Source organism: Triturus cristatus, chromosome 9, assembly GCF_964204655.1.
Source record: "Triturus cristatus chromosome 9, aTriCri1.1, whole genome shotgun sequence".
NCBI classification, from domain to species: domain Eukaryota; kingdom Metazoa; phylum Chordata; class Amphibia; order Caudata; family Salamandridae; genus Triturus; species Triturus cristatus.
Window position 1 is genome coordinate 1,038,259,979 of NC_140592.1, and position 22,579 is coordinate 1,038,282,557.

Consider the following 22,579-nt stretch of genomic DNA (forward strand, 5'->3'; position numbering starts at 1 on the left):
TAAAGACCTCTGGCGCATGTTTTACAACTCCTTTGAGCATGGGCAGTATGGAGGTGGCCCTACGCGTGGTGTCGAAAGTATCGAGGAGGAAATCCTCTTCCAAGGGGTCGGTATGGAGATCTACCCCGTGATAGTGTGCAGCCCTTTGGAGTAAATGGTTGAACCCCAATGAGTCTTCTGGTGGGGATGGTCTTGAAGGATAGAGATCTTGTGGGACGTTAGGGATGTCGGGGATGTTACAGTCGTCCCATGGGCCTGGGGAGCCTGTGTGAGTGGGGGTCCCCTGTAGGTAAATCATGGGGCACGTCCCCCATATCATCATATGTGTCGTCACGATCATCATCATCATCCAGAGGGGGTGTTGGGGAATGATGAGGAGGGGGTGGAGAAGGAGAAGGTGGGGGTGGAGAAGGAGAAGGTGGGGGTGGAGAAGGAGAAGGTGGAGGGGGAGAAGGTGGAGGGGGTGGAAGAGGTGGGGAAGGCATTTTGAAAGGTGAGGAAGCAGAGTCCTTCCTCTTTGGAGGTGGAGCTTGGCTTCGAGATCTCGGTGCCGGTGGCCTTGTGTGCTTTTGTCTGTTCCGGGGATGGAGTCGGTACCGAGGAGGTGGAACTGGGTTTCGGCACAGAGTGTTTCGGTATGGGGCTCGGTGGCGAAGAGGAGGCCATTTTCTTTTTCGGTGTTGGTGAGGAGGAACGTTTGTCGGCACAGACGGTGGGCTGGCTCGAGCCCGAGCCGCCAGAAGGCTTAATCAGCTTCTTTACCGGTCCCGAAGGTGCGGTGTGGGAAGCAGTGTCTTTGGTCTTACCTAGGCCCGGAGGCGAAGGAGTGACCGAAGCCTTTTTCGGTGCTGGCGAGGGTGTGGGGGAGGGGGGGGGGGGGGGGGGGAACTTGGTACTCACGACCCTCTGTGCCGGAGTGATGTCCTCCACATCTGAATAGTCAGCTTTGGAGGCGCTGACTAGGCCCTCATCGGTGTGGTGTTCTTCTGGAGCGTCGACACCCTCTCCGAAGATGTCCTCTGGAATCGCCGTCGACTAGTGCGTCATGGTCCTTCTTGCTCTTCGGTCTCGAATAGTTTTCTTGGTCCGGAAGGACTTGGACGCCGGACAGTCTCGAGCCTCGTGTTCAGGGGAGAGGCAGAGATTACATACTTCGTGGAGATCGGTGTGGGGGAATTTAGACCCACATCGAGGGCACTTCTTGAAGGGAGTCCTTTCCATGAGCCAGGACCAGAGCTTGGGTAGGACCGAAGGCCGGCGTCGACGACTGGAATCGAAGGTCTTGATCGATGAGAGCCACGTCGAGTGTGGAGATAGCGATCGAAACAATATCGCGAATTGGGGGGAGGATTGTGTGTCGATTGAACTGGAAACCTGTTCGGAACCGGTGCGCGAAGATCACATCCAAGCCCGATGGCAGAAAAAAACAATCTGAGGATGGAGCCGAAGCCCATGCGCAATACCATCCAGAGGAGGAGTCACCGACCTCATGACTTCCAAAGACTTTCCAAGAGGAAAAACAATTGCAAACATCCGGGCCCAACATCAGATGGCGATCTATGCACAAGTGTGTAATCTGCAGCTCATATGCCTCGAACATATATACACATACATACACATACATATACATACACACATACACACACACACACATATATATATACACACATATATACATACACACATATAAACATATATACACATACATAAACACATACACACATACACACACACATATATATATATACACACACACACACACACACACACACACACATATTTACATATATACACATACACACACACTTTTGCTTGTCTTGTGCCTAAGGGTGCTACCAAGTAGCTCAATCGGATTTCCTCACAATCATTTACTATCGTTCTTGACATTTGCACACAAAACCTATTCAGTGGTGGAATGTGAGTTTGGAAGGCAGACTATAGAGACCTGATGGTGGTCAAAAATGGCCTTTTTTGCCTGCCACATAAAGGTCATGTGACAAACGTGAAGCTGAACAAATTGAAGTTTTGTGAGAGAAAATAGATGGAAGTTGGTTAAAAGAAAAAGAAAACCACTGCGTTTGTAGGTACAACTCACAAGCCAGAAGGGGTTTGGAAGAATGTAGGCTTCGTAATAGCACAAGTGACCTTTTGGTTGCATTAATTTAATGTAATGCCAAGCAAGATTAATTTTAGACTCATTTAGCAGCAGTCCGAGAGCAGGGCGCTGCAATGTAGTTCTGCAATGGTTTTTCACTTTTTACAGGAGTAAAATCACTATAAAACGCAGCCTTGATAGGCTATGTAGATGGTAGCTTTTTTTTTTCTTTTCTAAACCAATGGACATATTAACTGCACACACTTTGTAATTATTTGTGGAGAATTATCCTAATATTTAAAACTATCCATGAATACCCCATGATACATAGGGAAAATGTCACTTACCCAGTATGCATCTGTTCTTGGCATATAGAACTGTAGAGTCATATGCTTTAACATAGATCGCCATCTGGTGTTGGGTCCGGATGTTTGCACTTTGTTTTTGTTTGAAGAAGTCTTGTAGTTACGAGGTAGGCGGCGACTCCTTTCGTTGATAGTGCGCATGGGCATCGACTTCATCCTTAGGCTGTTTTGCAATACAGGGTCATGATGGAGTTAGTAAAGTAGTAAAGGTAGGTGTCCATGTAAATTGTATCCAAATAAGAGATCACTGCAACAGGTAAAGGTACCTGGGGAGGCAAGTGGGTGCATAGGACTACAGCTCTATATGCCAAGAACAGATGCATACTGGGTAAGTAGCATTTTCCGTTCGAGGCATATGAGCTGTAGATCATATGCTTTAGCATAGACTATATAAAGCAGTTATTTCTGAAGTGGTGGCTAACCCGTAGCTATTGCAGTGGTTTGAAATAGTGTTCGTAAAACTGCCTGGCCCACACTAGCTTGTTGTTTTGCTAACACATCCACACAATAATGTTCTGTGAATGTGTGTGGTGTAGACCATGTTGCAGCTTTGCAGATGTCATCTATGGGTGTGTTTCCTAAGAATGCTATAGAAGCCCCTAGTTTGCGTGTAGAGTGCGCTCTAGGGGGAACTGTTAATGTGCGTTTAGCTTTGATGTAGCATATTTGAATGCACTTAAATATCCACCTTGCAATGCCTGATTTTGATATAGGATTGCCTTTATGCGGTGGAGCAAAAGCAACAAAGAGTGGTTTGGTTTTCCTAAAAGGTTTTTTTCTTTCTATGTAGTATAGTAATACTCTCTTAACATCTAATGTGTGAAGGGCACGTTCTGCCACTGAATCTGGTTGAGGGCAGAACACAGGCAACTCAACAGATTGGTTGATATGAAAGGTAGAGATGACTTTAGGTAAGAATTTGGGGTTAGTCCTAAGAACCACTTTGCTTTGATGCATTTGCAAACATGGTTCCTCTATGGTTAGTGCCTGAAGCTCACCGACTCTTCTTAGAGAAGTGATGGCTATGAGGAAAGCTACCTTCCATGAGAGAAATTGTATTTCACATTTGTGCAATGGCTCAAAGAGTGGACCTATGAGTCTTGTAAGGACTATGTTGAGATTCTACACTGGAGAAGGTGAAAGTCTGGGAGGAATGAGTCTTAAGTCCTTCCATAAAAGCTTTAATAGCAGGAAACTCTAAAGAGACAAGTGCGGTCTATTTTGCAGATATGCAGCTATTGCAGCGAGATGTAAGCGTATGGGTGTGGATGCCAAATTAGAATGTTGTAGGTGTAATAGATGACAAATGATGTCTTGGAGTGAAGCATCTAGTGGATCGATAGGATTGTTTTACAGTAAACAACAAACCTCTTCCACTTTGCTGCGTAGCATGCTCTCGTGGTAGGGCGTCTAGCCTCTTTGATAACATTAATAGTCTGGCGGAAGATTAAGGTAGCCAAACACTAGGATTTCAGGTGCCAAATCTCAAGGTTGAGCTGATTGGGATCTGGATGTCTTATCTCTCCATGGTTCAGAGTAAGAAACTTGGGGGAGAGGTGTAGTTTTTGGTGGGGAACTGCAGATAGCTCCAACAAAATTGTGAACCAGGGTGGTCAGGCCCATGTGGGAGCAACTAGGATAAGCGCCAGGGAGTGCTGTTTGAGATTCTGAACCACTGATGGAATGAGTGGGAGAGGTGGAAAAGCGTAAGCAAATATCCCTGGCCAATTCATCCATAGTACATTGCATTTGGACAATGGGTGTGGATGCCTGGACGCGAAGTTTGGGCATTTTGCGTTCAGGTGAGTCGCGAACAGATCTATGTCTGGGAAGCCCCACGTTTGGAAGAATGGGAGGAGAACTTGAGGGTTAAGTTCCCATTTGCGTATCTACTGTCGCTGATGACGGAGCAGATCTGCAACTTGGTTGTCTACTCTTGGAAGATGTTCTGCAAGAAGATATATTTTTTGAGGCATGGCCCATCTCCAGATGCTCTGTGTTAGCTGTGAGGTGGAGAGAGTGCATCCCCTCTTGCTTTTGTATGTAGTACATTGCTGTCATGTTTTCTGTGCGAATCAGGACAGCTTTGCCTAGTAGATGAAGTTGAAAAGCTTTCAATGCTAAAACATTTGCTAGCAGTTCGAGACAGTTTATGTGGAGTTGTCTTTGTTGCAGAGTCCACATGCCCTGGATGTTATGTTTTCCCAGTGAGGGATGCATCTGCTGTTACCACTATCTGTGGAACCGGATCGAGAAATGGCCATCCCTTGGAAAGGTTTTGTATGTTCCACCACTGCAGAGAGCGATGAGTACAGCAATCTATCAACACGAGATATGATAACTGACCTGGAGCCTGGTTCCACTGCCATTCTAAGCATTCCTGTAGGGGAAGCATTTGAAGTCTTGCATAGGGAACGATTAAAATGCAAGAAGCCATCATTCCGATCAATTACATGAACACTCGGGCTGGTAATGAGTGTTGAGGCTGAAACTGTGATATTAGAGCTTGCATGTTGCGAATCCTGACTGGGTTGGGGTACGCTAGAGCTTTGCGAGTGTCTATTGTGGCTCCTAGATACACTTGTGTGTTGGATGGTTGGAGGTGAGACTTGGTGAGGTTTACAGTGAACCCCAAGACGTGAAGCAGTTGGACTGTCCTTTGAGTGTGATGTAGGCAGCTTTGTTGTGATCTGGCTTTTATCAGCCAGTCGTCTAGCTAAGGGAAGACATGAACATGCCGTCTTAGACGAGCTGGGACTACTGCCAGGCACTTGGTGAAAACTCTGGGTGCTGTAGTTACTCCGAATGGGAGGATTTTGAACTGGTAATTTTGTCTGCCCACCACAAACCGGATATATTTCTGTGAGCAGGGTGAATGGGAATATGGAAATAGGCATCCTTCAAGTCTAGAGTGGATAGAAAGTCGCCTTGCTGAAGTAGTGGGAGCACCTGTTCGAGTGTAACCATGTGGAAGTGGTCAGACTGTATGTACAGATTCAGCTGTCGGAGGTCCAGTATAGGCCTGAGAGAGCTGACCTTTTTGGGAATTGAGAAATACAGGGAATATATCCTGGTCCCTTGATATATTAATGGGACAGGCTCTATAGCATGTTTTTCTAACAGAGATAGAACATCTTGCTTTACGAGAGTGAAATTTTCCGGTGACCTTGCATGTGCTCTTGGAAGAATATTTGGCCTGGGAGGGTTTCGGCTCCGAGCCTTTGGCCTGGGAGGGTTTCGGCTCCGAGCCTTTGGCCTGGGAGGGTTTCGGCTCCGAGCCTTTGGCCTGGGAGGGTTTCGGCTCCGAGCCTTTGGCCTGGGAGGGTTTCGGCTCCGAGCCTTTGGCCTGGGAGGGTTTCGGCTCCGAGCCTTTGGCCTGGGAGGGTTTCGGCTCCGAGCCTTTTGGCTTCGAAGGTGGAATCTTCGGTCCCGAAGGTATGTTGACCATTAGATGCTTGGTCTTATGCTATGTTGCCAAAGGTGTCGGTTCGGCTGGCTCGAGCCCGAGCCAGAAGACTTCTCATTCTGTTTCGGAGCCGGGCCAGAGGGCGGGGCATTGGAAAAGCTTTGTCGGTGCCGACCTGAGCCCGAGGGCGAAGAAGGGATCGGAACCTTTATCTTATGTGGAATGGGCATAGGGGGATCTGTACTCACGGTACGCTGACCCGCAATGATGTCTTCCTCTTCTTCCATGTCAGAGTCTGCCTCAGACATGGAGATCTGCTCTTCTTCCTCTGGCTCTTGAGCTGGGTTCTGGATACCGGAATCTTCTCCAAAGATGTCCGGAATAGAGTTGCTCTGATGTTGCATTTCCTGGCGCCGACGATCACGAAGTGTCTTTTTTGATCAAAACTGACACGCGTCACAGTCCTTCTTGTCGCGTTCCGGGGACAAGCAGAGGTTGCAAACTTCATGCAAGTTGATGCGTGGAAATTTAGCACGACACCCGGGACATAGCTTGAATGAAGTCCGTCCCATCGACTGCTGGCGCGGTCGGCATGGGTAGGCCCGACGGCCTGCCTCAAGATTTCCGATCAAATGTTTTGCGAAGTGAGATGATGCGCATCGAATGGGGAACCGCGGTCAATAACAATACCGTCGAGGATATTGGATTGCACGTCGAAGGGGTCCGAAAATGGTACCGAACCTGAGCGCAGCAATACACATCTGAACCCGATGGCGAAAAAAACAATCTAAGAATGGAGTCGATGCCCATGTGCACTATCACCGACAGGAGGAGTCACCTACCTTGTTACTACAAGACTTCTTCGAACAAAAACAAAGTGCAAACATCCGGACCCAACACCAGATGGCGAACTATGCTAAAGCATATGATCTACAGCTCATATGCTTCGAACATATAAAAACATCAGCAAACCCTCAGTTTTAATCAAAGCAACTCTGCTGACTAACCTGAGTGGAGCGCAATCCAACTATAGCGTAGGCTTCTCCAGTGGTGGTCCATAGTTATCAGCAATAACTACCTGCCGCTCCTGATGTATTTACCAAGAGCCTATACACCAGGTACTCTTTGGCAAATCTCATTTGTAGAGTGATCAGTGGATATGCTTCCTATTTACTCCAATCAATTTTTACAGCAGAATATTTAGCAACTGTATTCATGTCTTGAATAACCAGAGGCAGGTTTCACTCTGGAGTTGTAACGAACAAAACAATTTTGCCATCATGTAATGATATGATTACCTTCCCAGTAAGGAAGCAGACACCCCTGTGCTGCAACATTCCCTTAACCATCAGGCCAGAACTTCTAATGCAATAGGGAAACTGTAACAGTGACAATAGACATCTCTGCCTTGCGCCTCTGACAAAGAAATTAATCCTTCAAACACAGATTGATCTCAAAGTTTCTTTTCAGTGGAGCACACGGCAGCCATATTAGTTTGTTCAGATTTCTCCAAATCTATGTAATACTGCCACCAGGAAAGGCCATTTTAATGTGTCAAAAGGATTGTCTCAGCATCTGAAAAGGATGAGTACCTCCAGCACAGGCCTAATCTGGTGAATAACCATAAAAATGGTGAGCAAATTATGTACCACAGGCATACTAGGAAAAAATCTGCTCTAGTCCACTAGGACTGATTTATCCAACTAAAGTATAATACTGTTTGCAATAATCCTAGCTAACACTTATCTTGCACCAAGAGAGATAAAGGATGGTAGAGGAGCGTAACTACTCTTTTTTCCAGATTTAGTAGTGCAGTAATGACTGCCTCCCCAGTAGAAGCTGGAAGTTGCCTAAACTTCAGTGTCTCAGAACAGACCCCTAGAAGTTGTGGGGCCAGTACATCTCGAAACTCATGGCAACAACTTTAAACTCTGTTACAATTAAATATTCCATTATGCGGCCATCTGTACTCACTTGCACAAGCCACAGCTATTCCCTCTATTCATTTATTTGTACTGGATCCTTGTGTGATCAATAGATATACAAACTAGCATGAAACTGAACATATTCTTTCAAAATTGCTTCATTACGATTAGCCAGGCTACCATCATTTATTTGGATTGCTGATGTAGAATTTTGTTGACTAAACTGCCTCAAGACCGAATCTAGTGTTTCACTAGGTATTTCATCCTCTCTCTATTTCCGTGCAGATGTACATAAACCAACTCAATATCAGCAACCTTGCCAGAGGACAAAAGGGATTTGTTGATCACAGTAAATACTGCACTTGTTCAGAGTAGTAAAGAGTCAATCTGGCACAATTGCATCCTTAAGGATACAAGAGCCATAGCTTATGTTTTATGGATTTTCCACTGACCTTGAAAGCCACCTACACCGTTGCATATTTAGATACTTAACCTACACTTATCTCTGTACTTTATAATAGCTGTTCATTTCAGCTCTGAAAGATATCTGGAGAGGCCTCCAACGGAAATGGCCAATGACCCAATCTGGGTCGGTAAACTGAGACTAGAAGAGTCAGATACCCACGCAATAGTCCACTTGGATATTTACCAATAGTCTATGTGAGAAGGAATCATGCAAATAGGTGAATGACGCTTTTTCCTGGTCATAGTGTAAATGTCAAGTGTAGACCACATTGAACATTTTCCTTATCAAGAATAGCACTTTCCCAGCTTTAGGAGGTGTAGTCAAAGTGCATGATTCATCAAATATGGGGTTTTGTGCAAGTTTAAAGACTCCACCCAACAAGATATTGACTGTCTGGTGTCTTCAAAACCTCTGGAGAATTTACTTTGGGCATGTAGAAGTTAAGGAGCATAAGGGGGTTACCCTGGATTCTATCATGCGCCAGTAGTTGTAGGTCATCTGGACCTATATATACACACAGACTGAAGTTTGAGATTTACCAATTTCCTTAGCAGGATAGTAACAACTTTGGTAAATCTGCTAAATCAAAAACCTATGGGTGCCCTACTTAATCACAATACAAGAGTATGGCTAAGATTTGGACGAGTTTCCAGGATAAAAACAACTGCAGGTCTGTCAAGGTAGATCATAAGAGACTGAACTTGGTCGTAACAGGCCCAAAACATTCAATTACAGCAGTTTTATCAACATAGCTTATTAGCTTTTCATGAAAAAGAAAGTAAGGAGGACAGTAGTACACAAGAACAGCAGGATTGAACAGCAGGATGCGGCAATCACTAAAATTACAAACCCTATACAACGAACAAGCCTCCCACACCCCACCAACCTATATGTTAACAGTACCTAGAGGATATACATGTTAAAATATCCATCCTGACAATCCACCAAGAACAGCAGATCACTGTTTTTGATGGCTGCTATATTCGGAATCAAAGTTGCATAATGTGTACGCAGATCAAGATTGGGCTTGGAGATAGCCACCCAATGTCCGGATCTACGCTGGAATTTGCTGGTAATGCATTGGGTTAGTGGTAGCTGTACCAGAAGCTGAGGAGAAGAAACCAGAGTCACCCCAGTGCTTCAATTTTATGTACAGAGAATCCCAGAATCAGACTTCACTTTGGCCCGAGGAGTGATCCAGGGGGTTGGGTAACTGTTTATGCAACTACTGCTACACATTTGATGAGGCTGCCATGTCCACCATGGAGCCCACCATTCCTGAGATAGTTAAGCCAATGACAATCCAAGCCAGACAGGTTCCAGAAGTCACAGGACCACCAATACCCCCCAATCCTACCCTCCCACCCTCTGTACGCAAAGACTCCAGAGAGCTTAGAGTCTGCTTGCATTGGGGAGACTAGAGCCAAGTCCTGCCCTCCAAGATCTGTATAATCTGGGAGGAGGTAGAGACGCATCCTTCTGGTTCCTAACCATGAGCTGGTATTTTTGTGCCTCTTCTTGTGTTGCCTGCGTTTCGGTGGAGGAGGGTAAAAGGTGATTCATTCAAACTCTGGAGGAGGATGGACTTTTGTATTCTTGTGACGAGGATATCTGCTTCATGACTGTACAGTTATCCCTTTTAACTACCATATGTGTAGCATAGGAGCAAGACTCAAATATGGGACCAATGGATGGGTTAGGAAATCTACCCAAATAAACCGTCTTGAACTCCAAAAAAACTGAGCATCACAACAAACATCAGATTATCAGCCTATTGATAGAGTAGGCACACGTAGCTTAACATGATAATTTAAAAGTAGCATCACTGCCAAAAGCCTGCCTCTCACAAATAGGTAAAACAAATTAGAGTAGCAAATGGGCATTTTCCTTGTTTTTATGCTGTTCCTTCTTTATTACTGCACTTTAGAAAACAAAGACCTACACTGTCAGATTGGAGAATGGAGCACTGGCCCAGGCCACAGTCTACTTTAAACAATTGAATCAGTTCAGTGCCCAACTCACTCACATACTTCATACAAACACTTACCTTGCCATAAAGTGAGTGATACCAAATTCTGGAAGAGATTGCCATGCCTGAATAAATCTCATCTTGGCTTCTATTAAGCTCATCTGGGCAACATTCTGATGGGCTTCCAAGATTCTAGCTGTGATCTGAACAAGAAAAGTGATACTGGCTTTTAGAAAGACTAAAGTTTAAATGAGGACAAAGCATGCTTCATAATTTTAAATAGTTGCTGTGTTAAAACAAAAGTACTTTCTACCATTGAAATAATTTAAAGCCACACTCAGATTACACTAAACATATCCCAAAATGTTTTTATTTGTGCTAATGCACAAAAAAGTTGCATTAGCAGTTACTCAAGTTCTCCAACATTGGTATCTTGCATAGATTCACATGCTTGAATTACTGCCATTCATCTGCCTCCTTGCTAAATACTACATTATATTCATTTTTCATTGGTTCTCACTTAGCTTAGGCATACATTTGGATATAGCTAAACATCACAAATAACTGGAGATTTTGGGTTAGCATTTCTACTTTAATTTTGTTATCCAAAGGCTATTGTCTTTTTTTATGTTTTCTTTATGACTTTAATAGTCTAGAAACCCTGGGGCAATAAATGTTTACTGCAGAGTGTCTTGTGCACAAGATGCAGATACGGTCATTAACCATTCATGTATGAAGATCACCACTTCTATTGCACGACAAATGTATAACAAAGTTAGTTTGTTTGAGCAATTGACTATCCAGTGGTAATGGCTTACACTAGGCGGCAGAAGGGGTTAGAAGCTCACATACTGAATGACACTCAAACTGTCATCAAAGAAGAATAATACTTACTTAGAAAGTAAGGGAAAAAACTTAAAATTATGATGTACATCAAAAACTAGGAGTTACAACTTTGAGGGGCTGTGACATTAAACATTCTTCAAGGCTGTGCTCGAGTGACCTTTATAGACTTTGGAACACATTGTTCATCAACAAAACTCCAGTTGAGGGACCAGGGGAGCCAGGAAAAGAGGTGGACAGTAAATCTGGCCCTCTAGATCATTGGTCTCTTTACGACTGGACAATGAAGTGTGTTGAACCCCAAGCTGATGAGTGTTCATTATAAATGGTGACATCTCTTCACCCAAAAATGAAACGAGCAAGAGCCCCAGCAACTTAAACCATTACAAGTTTTAGAGTGCTTCGACTGTGCCCTGTTTGAGTGGCTACTGGGTTTTGGTAACTGGTGTCCTACTAGGCCACAATTCCAGATCAGTTAAAGAAACAGCTGTTTCAACTGTCTTGAATGGGGAAATATGCTTTTGTGGGTCAGCACCCACGACAGCACCACAGGCTTGTACTGGCCACAGAGCAGTGCTAGCTTAAAAAGCAAGCGTGGGTTGTATTTATGTGCCAAAACCGACTGGTTTTGCAGCCTAGGTTGACTATTTATTTGTATCAGCCGTACCACTACGACAACAGCCACCAACATTGTGCAGAGATGCAAGATCCCAACATTCCAAACCTGTTTTACAATATTTTTTTTTTATATACTTTGCTCCAAACTATTTCAAGTTAGAACAGTGTAGTATACCTTGCAGACTATTTTTGTGGATGTTTCAAGTTCCCCACATATTCGAAGACGCTAGTCAGAGTAGAAAATAATAAGTCTAAGCATCTACTAAATCTGTGTCCCGATGGTTCAGTTGAAGGCAAACCCCAAGACAGCATTGCAAATGTACACCTTCCATATCATCTTACAGTTAATGAAAATGTACTAATTGGTAATATTTCTGGTGAATGTTATCTTCCCACATATTCCTAATACTACACTCCAGGTGCCGGACCATCCACAAACATTTTCCCCAACAATAGCTCTCCAGCTTTGCCTGGTGGCGCCACGTTGCCTCAACCACAACTCCATCCACTACAGATGTGATGGCATCTGACTTCACAGGGCACTAACCAGTGCACTGATGTCCGTTCCTGGTTCTTTTTCAGCACCCCAAAAATGCATCCAGAGAGGCACCAAAAGAGCACCAACAGCAACAAAAAGAGCACCAACAGCAACAAATAAATCATATGAGTGTTTACATACCTTGAGATCTTAATAATCACGGCACAAACTCATACGGAAGAGGGATGACCGTGAGAAAACAGAAACAGTTAATGTATGAACAAGAAATTTTATTACTGAAGGTCAGTAACTATTTTCTGATAGATACATCTTCCTACATATTTCTCACCTAATGAAAGAGGCAAAAAAGCAATACCCTCTGTGATGGACTGAAAAGAGCTTGTCAACCAAGGAAATCAGCAGTCATCTACCGGGAAACATCTAGTGAGATGTGGAAGTACAGCTGTGGGCAACAACGCAAAACGGAGGGTCTTTCTTGGCCTAGGTGTAGCAAATCTTGATAGAAAAGATTGCCCAAAGTGAAATGGTGCATTTGGTCACCACTGGAGAAGCCCACAAAGACCTCATCATTCACACTCTTGGGTAGATAGTGGATGTTTTAATGAGGTACTGCATATGGCTGAGGTCCAGTCTATGCAGCTGCTCCTTCTTGATGGGAGCTAGAAATTGAAAGTAAAAAATGGAGTGAAGACATGCTCTTTAATCTAAGCCCAATACTGGATAGGCAGAGGCATGCATCAGGTGTGTCCAGTATCCCCTTTCATCTTCGAGTTGATCATGGAACTTTTGACACAAATAGTGAGATGCTTGGGGGACATGTACGCCGTTATAATTCACAGTGTGCTACACCATTGTACTCTAACGACTTGACTTGGCTGTTGTATATTCAAGATGGGGGGGGGGGGGTGGATCAGGGGCTTACCCTTATGACTAATGAATTAAATCCTTTTGGGAATATCTCTGGTTGGAGGTTAAACAGGGGAAAATCCTACACCTTCCCAATGTGGTCAATGTATAATATTTTGTGTTAGCTTCAGTCCTGAATAAGTGAGCAGACAATTAGATACTTGGGAGTACACGTATAGCACTCAAAAACATATCCGATGAAAACCTAGCAGGACCATACCAGCCCTTACAGGATGAAATGAGTTTGAAAGCCCTTCCCTTGTTACTTATAAAAAATAAAGGGCATGCATAAATGGTGATATTGCCTTGCCGGCTGTCTTTTTTGTATAAATTTACAAGCTAAATTACTTAAAACTAGCCAGAGGACTAGATAGTATTTTACTGCCCTGAAACAATAATATAAACTAGGTGGCTCTTTGGAAACTGACTGAGTAGGGTGGTAGGAGGGCCAGTCTATGAGCTGTACCATGTAGAAGAACCCTGTCCGGTTGCTGTAATAGCAAGTCCTACAATAGAGGTAGACCGAGCAGAAGGCAAATGCTCAGCAGCTCGCAGTACAACACTCTAAGCCCAGTTTTAGGCTATCAGGATGATACGAGCATAACCTCTCCGGACCTTCATAACCTGGGAAAGAAGTAGCAGAGTTGGGAAGCAGTAGAGGAGATCAGAATCCCTATGAGCTAGAAAAGCACCTCTCAGGGAGCCATGAGGTGGAAACTCAAGCACAAAACACTCAAAAGTGCGCATTTTGCAGCAGCCAAAAGGCAATCAACTAAGGGCGCCTCTTGTGGTTGGCTAGATGGTGTATGCTGAGCTCATCCGCCCTGGCATAAGGGATTCTGCCCGATGATTGACAGTCCATGAGATCCTCTGAGATGCAACTATCGCCAACATTTATGTCTGTCAGAACTTGCACTGAGCTGCCCTTGATGAAAGGCAGAAAGGCCTTGAGATCCTGCCAGAAGAATGAAGACTGATGTAATGCCTCTGCTCCAATGGAGACCAGAGGCCTCTGATGCCCACTTTTTCCAGATGGCCTCCACAGTCAATGAATCCCTTACCTCTGTAACTGCTGGTTGGGAAAACAAAGTAGGGCCTGATGTATGTCAAGTTGGTGTTCAACATCCACCACTGAAGGTTCTGGGCCACCTCATCTGATACGCGGATGTTGTCCTTCAGGCACCCCCTGTAACAGCCCATAGAAGGTGGAGGTTCCAACTGTCAGCCTACACAGACAAATTTATCAGGCACTAGAAGGATTTGGGAGGCTAGAAGACCAAGGTGCAGGTTGGAGCTAGCATGCCCATGGAGAGCTGCAATACGGCTATCTTTGAATTATTCTAAAGCTGAATCTACCTAGTCCTTCAATCGCCTGGATCCATCAGAGGAGATCTAAGTGAAGGATGTCTTATGTCCCCAGTAAAGCCTCTGTTGCACATACAAGTTTGCAGAAGAATAACCACAATATTGCCCACAGAATGGCCTACTAGGTCTGTGGTGTTTAGGTCAGCCCACAAGATGCACTTTGCTGCATCGTGCCCGTTCAGGACTATCTGGGCAATACTATTTCAAAACTCATCTGGGAGCCACGCACGATTCTGCTCACCAGGTACCACTGGGGATAGGTGTATCTATAGGTGTATTTGCCATGTAGGCAAACCACATTCAAAGAGTAAGGCTAAGATGGCAGAGTACAATATTGCCAAGTGCTTTAATGTGTTTAGATTCTCTATTGGAGGGCACTTGGAAAAGCATATGGATTTACTTTGCTTTTCAAAGTACAAGTAATCCCAGTTAAGAGTGTTCAGTCAACAATCTGAGTAACGCGGAGACAGACTGTGGTGCCTAGCTATGGACAACTTACCAGCAGTGCAGAGCAGTACTTACGCCACGCTGAAGCCGGACTGCCTGTCAGGGCTTCACTGACAAGACAGTAAAGACTCTGAAATTGAAGGGCAGGTTGCAAGTTTTGAGTTAGATTATCCTTAGTTTTTACAGTAGGCAGTTGTAATTCAAAAACCTTCACTGCTGTGCTTACCATGACAATAAAGAGGCGTTTTTCCCTGGTGGGGGCCCAAATGGGTTATTGAATTCCATTTCCGGCGATATATCAAGAGCATATGCATTATGGGGGTCCAGATAAAGTCCAACATCAGCACAGTGAAGGGGAAAACCAATAGCCATTTTCTCAAAACCCCTACAATGTGGGTCAATCATGAATTTCCTGTATATTCAATCAGAACCAAACAAGTCTTCTGAATCACTGAAGGTATTAGCACTGAGGCAGAGGAGCTGCTGAAAACCACCGGCTGTGTCCTAGTCATCTCCTAATGAGACACTGGCAGAGATCTGGCTAAACTCTGCACTAGATCAAACACCGAAGTCTAAGGCTGGGTGGGCCTGACCAGGGCCAACTTGCCATTTGGCCCGGAGTGTAGGAACAACCCGAAGCTGGAGGGCTTAATTGGAGTCAGCCGGTGCTGGCGAAAAAGCCACTTGTAGAAGTTTGACTGAACGTGTTCCATTGGGACCCAAGAAATCTGAAAAAGTTACACTTTTGCCCCCTTGGTCTCTACCTAATGTGGAGTCATACATGGCACAGAAAACTCAGGGTACAACAGATCAAACTGCAAAATTGGGTGGGAATCATGAAACCGAGAGTTGGGCCTTTGAGTGCAGACTGAGCAAGCCTTCACTGAAGGGAAGGGACTGTGTTGCCAGGAAGTGGGATGGAAGGGTGGGACAGGAGCATGGGGGGGCTACTTTCCTGGACCCAAGTTTGCACTGAGACTTGTCCTTGAACTTCAAATTACCAGATGACAGGTACCTCAATAGGGACCAGCACGTAATATGGAACGCAACTGGGCCTGCTTCTTCTAGTTCGCGCCGTAAAGTTTCGGCTCCTGCTCTTTGATGGTCCTCAGTTGAATTAGGGAGCATATGCTCCATGACTTTGAATCTTAATTGAAGAGGAGACACTGCTTTCTTTAAGCATGGCCAGGCCTGCACTGTGAGGGTGACATCCCTAGCACACTGTCAGTAAAATAATTGTGATGGTTTATAAAACTCCAATGCTCCAGATCCATGTTGTGGCATGGGAAATAGCTAACTGGCAGCGCTCAGGGTTGCTATACAGCTCCACAGTCACTACTGGAACGTGAGCAAGGTCGCCACAGAGTCCAATGGCCCATCTATCCACACACTGCACTGACAGGTGAACAGTTTCCAGATCCAGTGCGACACCTGGAGGAATTCAAAGGGTGAGTAATCTGTAGTTAAAGTATCTATAAGAAAAGTCCATTTGTCAGGACTAAAGTGTCACAATAGGAGTGGTCTTCTGCTGACTGCAGTCAGATACTTCTGGATGAGGTGGTTCAAGAAGCCCACTCCTGTAACAGTGTAGCATTACAATAGACAAGTTACTAAGACTGAATGAAGGGGTCTGCATAAGGATGTTATTGGTGTGGAACGAAGCAGATAAGTACTCTGGATGACCTGAATGAGAGAGGGGACATGTCAGATAGTTCTAAGATGTGCCTCAAAGCTACAACATACTCGTGAGTTATTTTCTTTACTATGGCAGAGTAGTTGGTTATTACATACGATGGGACAACAGAACCAGCAACAATCCTTGCATTTCAGACAATTATGTGGTTTGACGTATTGTTTTAAAGTGTATACTAATCGTAATTTACATTTGTCAGCATGACTACATTTCACATTGCCTTTTAATACAGAATTTCTCCAATACATTAATAATTAAAAATGGGAGGGAGGAGCCAAGATGGCGACCGGAGCAGACGCTTGAGCGCCCGGCTCCGTCGGCCCGTGGCCTCGGACTACTATCCTGATGCCCATCCTCGCCGATTCTCGAGGCGCGACGTGTGCGAAGACGCGCTGACCGCGCTGTCGCTTTCCCGGAGTCTCAGCCCGCCCGGATGCCCGAGTTCTGGGTGCTTCTGTCCTCTGCACTGAAACCCGGCGCCATTCTGGCCTTTGCCGGCCCCCTGGAAGCTCCGCAGTCACCGGACCAGCTAGCGCTAACCGGGGCCCCGCGGTCCCGATCTCACCCCGCACCACAGATCGTTGCCGGATGAGCCCGGGGAGGGCCGGCTGGACACCTTCTGCACCCTGTGCCTGAAGGGCTGGAGCTGTGGGGTGGGCCCCGGTGCGGCGGGTCTCCTGCCCCGCTCTGAGGGCCGCGCTGTGAGAGGCTGCTACCCTCTTCACCTATTGCCTAGCCGGCAGCGAAGGGTAACCTGCGGGAAGAGAAGCGACTGTCGGCCTTTCCTGTTGCGGCGTAGACCTGAGGGGAATTTACTTCTTGCCGCGACCCCCCCCCCCCCCGGGCCATTGCAACGTACAGCGGCGAAACATGGTGTTGAGTGCCTGCTCGCGGCTGGGGGGTGATACTCCGGTCTCGCCCGCCGCCCACTTCGCCCTCCCTCTTCCGGACACCAGCTCCGCAGTGCCGTCCCGGATCGCTGCCGATGTGGGGGCCCAGCTTCCGCTGACATGCGGCTCCGTTCTGGCTGTCCTGCGGGACTTTCAACTACAGATGTGCGCTGGCCTGCAGGCGCTGAGTGAGCGGTTTGACCCCATACTGTCGGCTGCGGGTCGTGAGCGCTCTGTTTGTCATCCACAGGGCGTGGGTCTCCCGGTGCTTTTGTCCTCTTGCGGGGACGCAACGGCGGTGTATGATTGTGCTACACTGGTGCCTTCATCTGGCGTTCCCGGCACCCGGGGTCTACCGCTCTCCACCTCAACTGCGGATACTTTGTCCCCCTGGTCATGGCTGCCTGCTTCATTGTTGCCTGCCTCACCGCATCCGCAAGAATATCCTGCTGAGCGATACCTAACGGCTTCGAGGAACCGTCCGCGGTGGCCTACTGCTTCCTTGTTGTGGATCTCCTGTACTTCACTTGCCAGGTTTGGATGTTATGTGGTGCAAAGAGGGACCTCAATCGATGGTCGGCGGCCATTTCGTGATCCTACTTCACCATCCTCTCACAAGCGGCCATCTTGTCTTTGTCTGCTCGGGACACGGGGCCTTCATGTAGGGGCTGGTTTAATCCCAAGCCCGCGATCGGGCCAGGGCTAGACTGACTTCTATCGCCATGGTTCATGGACGGGCTGGCCTGGGACTGGAACTGTATGTATGTTTTGTGCGCGCTCGTCGCGACTTGTGTCCCTTTGCTTAAACAGTGGTGCCATGGTATCTTCGCATGCCGTTTTTTGGCGTAGTGGGCTCTCAGTGTGTGGAGGCCATAACTGGCTGATGGTTTGGGGCGCTCTGGTGTCCCGTGGGCTCCTCCCCGCCTTCTTTTCTGTTTTCTTCATTTCTTTACTCTATTCCTACTTTCTCTCTTCTCTATATTTCGGGTTCCTTGGGCGACAGGCACTATGCTGGGGGGGGGGGGTAGGCCGTAGCCTCCGCATTGGTGTAGGGTGGGGGGGGGTAATACTCTGTTCTTAATTAGTTCTATGGGCCTTTCTTCTTCTATGTCTCTGCGCTCTACTTTCTCCGATTCGGGGTCCGGGTGTGGGGTGGATCGAGTGGGGGCGACCTTGGAGGGGTGCGTACTTGCTCATGTGACTATCCTGTTATATCTCTGCACCGCCTCACTGCTTGAGATTTTACTTCCATTGATGATTTTACTGATGTTGCTGCTCTCCCGTGTGGTGAAGCTATTTTGCGGACTCGAATCTCCTTTGTTCTTATCCTTCACTGACTTTTTTTCTTTGATAAAATTATCTAAAAAACTTAAAATTAACCTTCACCGCTCCTTCCCCGGGTGTCAAAGCTATTTCCAGTATGTGACTCCTAACTCGCTGGTAATCCTGACCGTTGACGCACGGGGGCTGTAATGTGGGTATTAGTGCTTCACTGTAACGTGGCCGGCCTGACGGTTGTAGGCCCGTATTTGTTCTTTTAAGATGCACGAATAAAGGTTTAAAAAAAAAAAAAAAAAAAAAATTTAAAATGTTCCCCATATTTCTATTGTAAATATATTTGTGGTTTTACGGTTTACAAGGAAAATGTTACTCAACTGTAACCAGCTGTTGGCGGCTTCACATGCTATGTACTATTCTGCAATCTAGTGTTGAATTAGGAATATTACAACTTGTTTGCTAGAAAATGTAACTTGTTTTCTGGAAGAATTTGTGATCCCGCAAATCACGTTGCCAGAACCCATAAGGCATCGGCACATGGACTCCACCTTAAATAGCTTTCTTTGTATTTTGCTGTCTTTGCTTGTGCGTGTTAAGTTTAGTAAAGCCGGCTATCACCGCTCCTCTACATTCACAGAGGATATGGGTGGCGCATGTGAATGTACATGTATACACCTTGGGAGAAGTACGTAACTTTCCGTATGAAGCCTTTGCTGTTGTATATCACATGCTGTGCCCCGCCCCTGTAAGGCAGGGATCCACTGAAGTATAGGTAGAGAAGAAAAAAGTTACTTACCGGTAACTACAGTTATCCAGTATTGGTATCTTTCATAGATTCACATGCCTGAATCATTCCCAGTCGTCATAGTGGGAGTCCCACGGTACATATATAACAAAGTAGTAAGAAGTAAATATTACATTTCCATAGGCTATTAATGTAGCAACCATATACTCTATAGCCAATTAGTCTCCTTTTACAAAAAGGACCAAACTGAAAACTCAGCCAATCAGCACCCTCTAGAACCTTCCTAAGAGATGCGGAGTCCCTCAGATTTTCCAGCATGAGTGAAGTCCGTACTGTATCCAGAGGTGCCTCTCCGGGGAGGAGGGTGGGTTGCATGTGAATCTATGAAAGATACCAATACTGGATAACTGTAGTTACAGGTAAGTAACTTGTTTCTTAGCCAGTATTGGGGTATCTTTCATAGATTCACATGCCTGAATCAGAATAGTAAGCAGTTCCTCATTTGTATTTGTATACACACACACACATATATATATATATATATATATATATATATATATACACATATATATACACACACACACATACATATGCATGACTATGCATAAAATGTAGACGTATGCATGTTCCTCAGAGAAAAGCACGCTTGCGGACGGTGGGCAGTGCTTTAATACTCTTATATGCAATATCAATCCAAAGATCAAAGATTTGAACTTGAAACCGTGCATAGAATATGTGCAGTATTAACAAGCAAAGTAGCAAACAAATATGCATAGATACATTGAAGAGATATATGCTGCATCCAAGACATCAACTAATAAAACCTCTCCTGAAAGAGGCTTACCTTAAGAAAATAGGTTCCTCAACCCTGCCTGTCCCACTGATGCGTCGGCACGTTGTGATGATTCTAGGCAGTAATGCTGTGCAAACGTGTGCGTCGTTTTTCCACGTCGCAGCTCTGCAGATTTTTTCAAGTGTCACTCCGGCAAATAGAGCTGTTGATGTTGAAACTGCTCTAGTGGCGTGCGGTCTCAGTTCTTGATAATGGTTTGTCAGCCTCGCCATGGCAAAATTGAATTACGCTCGCTATCCACCTGGCTATGGTAGCTTTAGAGACTGCCGTGCCTTGACAGCTTTGACCATAAGCTATGAACAATTGATTTGATTTCCTTATGTCTTTAGTTCTTTGCAAATAAAATGTAAGATATCTCTTTAGGTCTAGAGTGTGTAGCGCTCTTTCCGCAGGCGTGGATGGGTTAGGAAAGAAAGTCCTTAGACTGACTGGCTCATTCAAATGGAATGGTGTAGGAACTTTAGGGATGAACTTAGGGTTCGTCCTCAAAATTACCATTTGATCCGTGAAGAGCATGAACTGATGGGATATGGTGAAGGCCTGTATTTCACTAACCCTTCTTGTCGAGGTAAGTGCTAGCAGGAGGGTGTCTTTCCAGGTCAAGTACTTCAATTCTGCCTTGTGAATGGGCTCGAATGGTTGTTTTAGCAACTGAGACAACACCACATTAAGCTGCCATTCCGGAGGTGGAGCTTTGATGGGTGGGAAAGCTCTAAACAGTCCTTTCATAAATTGCTTTATGACTCTTGATTACCATAAAGATGAAATGTGTGGTGATAGTCTGTATCTTCATATAGCAGCCAGGTGAACCCGGATTGACGAGTGTGCAAGACCAGATTTTGCTAAAGAAAGCAAATAAGGCAGGACCTCTTCTGGAGCAGAGAGAAATTGATCTATCTCCTTGCGTTTGCACCATACACAGAAATGTTTCCACTTAAGCCTACAAGACTTATTGGTGCTTTCAGCCCTAGATTTGCCAATAATGTCTTTGCAGTCTTGCGCAATGTTCAAATATCTAAATTCAAAGAATTCAGGAGCCAAGCATGCAGTTGCAGAGAAACTGGCTCCGGGTGACGCACTTGGCCCTTGTTCCTTGTCAACAGCGTTGGTGTTGGCAACAGACGGATGGGTCGAGATTCCGATAGCAGGAGGAGCTTTGTGTACCAATGCTGTCTGGGCCACCTGGGGGCTAGCAGCTGAATGCAGCAGCGTTCCCATTTAATCTTCATGAGGACCATGGGTATAAGAGGAATGGGGGAGAAAAGCGTGTGCATAGATCCCAGACCAGCAAATAAAAAGAGCATTCCCCCGTGAGTTTGGGAGGGGGAATCTGCTTGCGAAGAACCAGCATTTGGAGTTGTGCTGGGTTGCAAATAGGCTCAGGGCTGGCTTCCCCCAGAGTGCAAATATCTCGTCCAGCTGTGCTTGTTCGAGCTCCCATTCATGACCGCTCTCGCTCGTTCTGCTCAAGGTATCCGCCAAGGTAGTCCGGAGACCCGGGACATGTTCTGCTGTCAAAGAAATGTGGTGGAGCGTCAGCCAGTTTCACAACTGCTGTGCATACTCTGACAGAGTTAGAGTTTTTGTGCCTCCTTGTTTGTGGATATAAAACATGCTTCTGGTGTTGTCTGTCCGGAACACAGCGATGACCCTTTTATTCGAGGAAGGAAAGCCTGAAGAGATAGGAAAATGGCTTTCAGTTCCAGTCTGTTTATGTACATCTGCCTCTGAGCCAAGGACCACTTCCCTTGTACTTGCAGGTCCTGTAACTGTCCTCCCCAGCCTTCCATAGAAGCATCGGTTACTACGTAATCTGGGATGACTGGAAGAAAAGACTGGCCTTGGGACAGATGTGAAGTCTGAGTCCACCACCTTAAGGCCTCCTTCATCCGAGAAGTGACGTTGATTACATCGAAGGAACCGGAGGCCTGATTCCATTGACGTTGCAATTCCTCATGAAGAGGCCTCATGTGCAATAGAGTTAGCGGCACAAGATCTATTGTGGAAGAGAGCATCCCCAGTAGAGATTTGAACACTCACAGAAACACTTTCTGTACAGCTTGAGTGCTAGTGCTCGTAAGGAGTAGTTTCTTTTCTGTAACTCCAGTTCTGTAGTAGGGGTATCTCTGTTATAGTCATAATCTAGTGAATAGTCCCGCCCATGTGCGCGGACCCCGGAGCAATAAAAAATAATCTCTAAAAGGTGACAAATCATG

General features: G+C 45.7%; 1 protein-coding gene across 4 annotated transcripts in view; it reads right to left on the minus strand.

Moving 5' to 3' along the window:
* FERMT2 (FERM domain containing kindlin 2) overlaps nt 1-22,579 on the minus strand; it is a 601,536-nt gene that overhangs the window by 55,842 nt on the left and 523,115 nt on the right. For all 4 annotated transcript variants that reach the window (XM_085626843.1, XM_085626841.1, XM_085626844.1 and 1 more), the window contains one exon: nt 10,305-10,429. In XM_085626843.1, the coding sequence (XP_085482969.1) occupies nt 10,305-10,429 (125 nt within the window). The remainder of the gene's footprint in view (nt 1-10,304; nt 10,430-22,579) is intronic.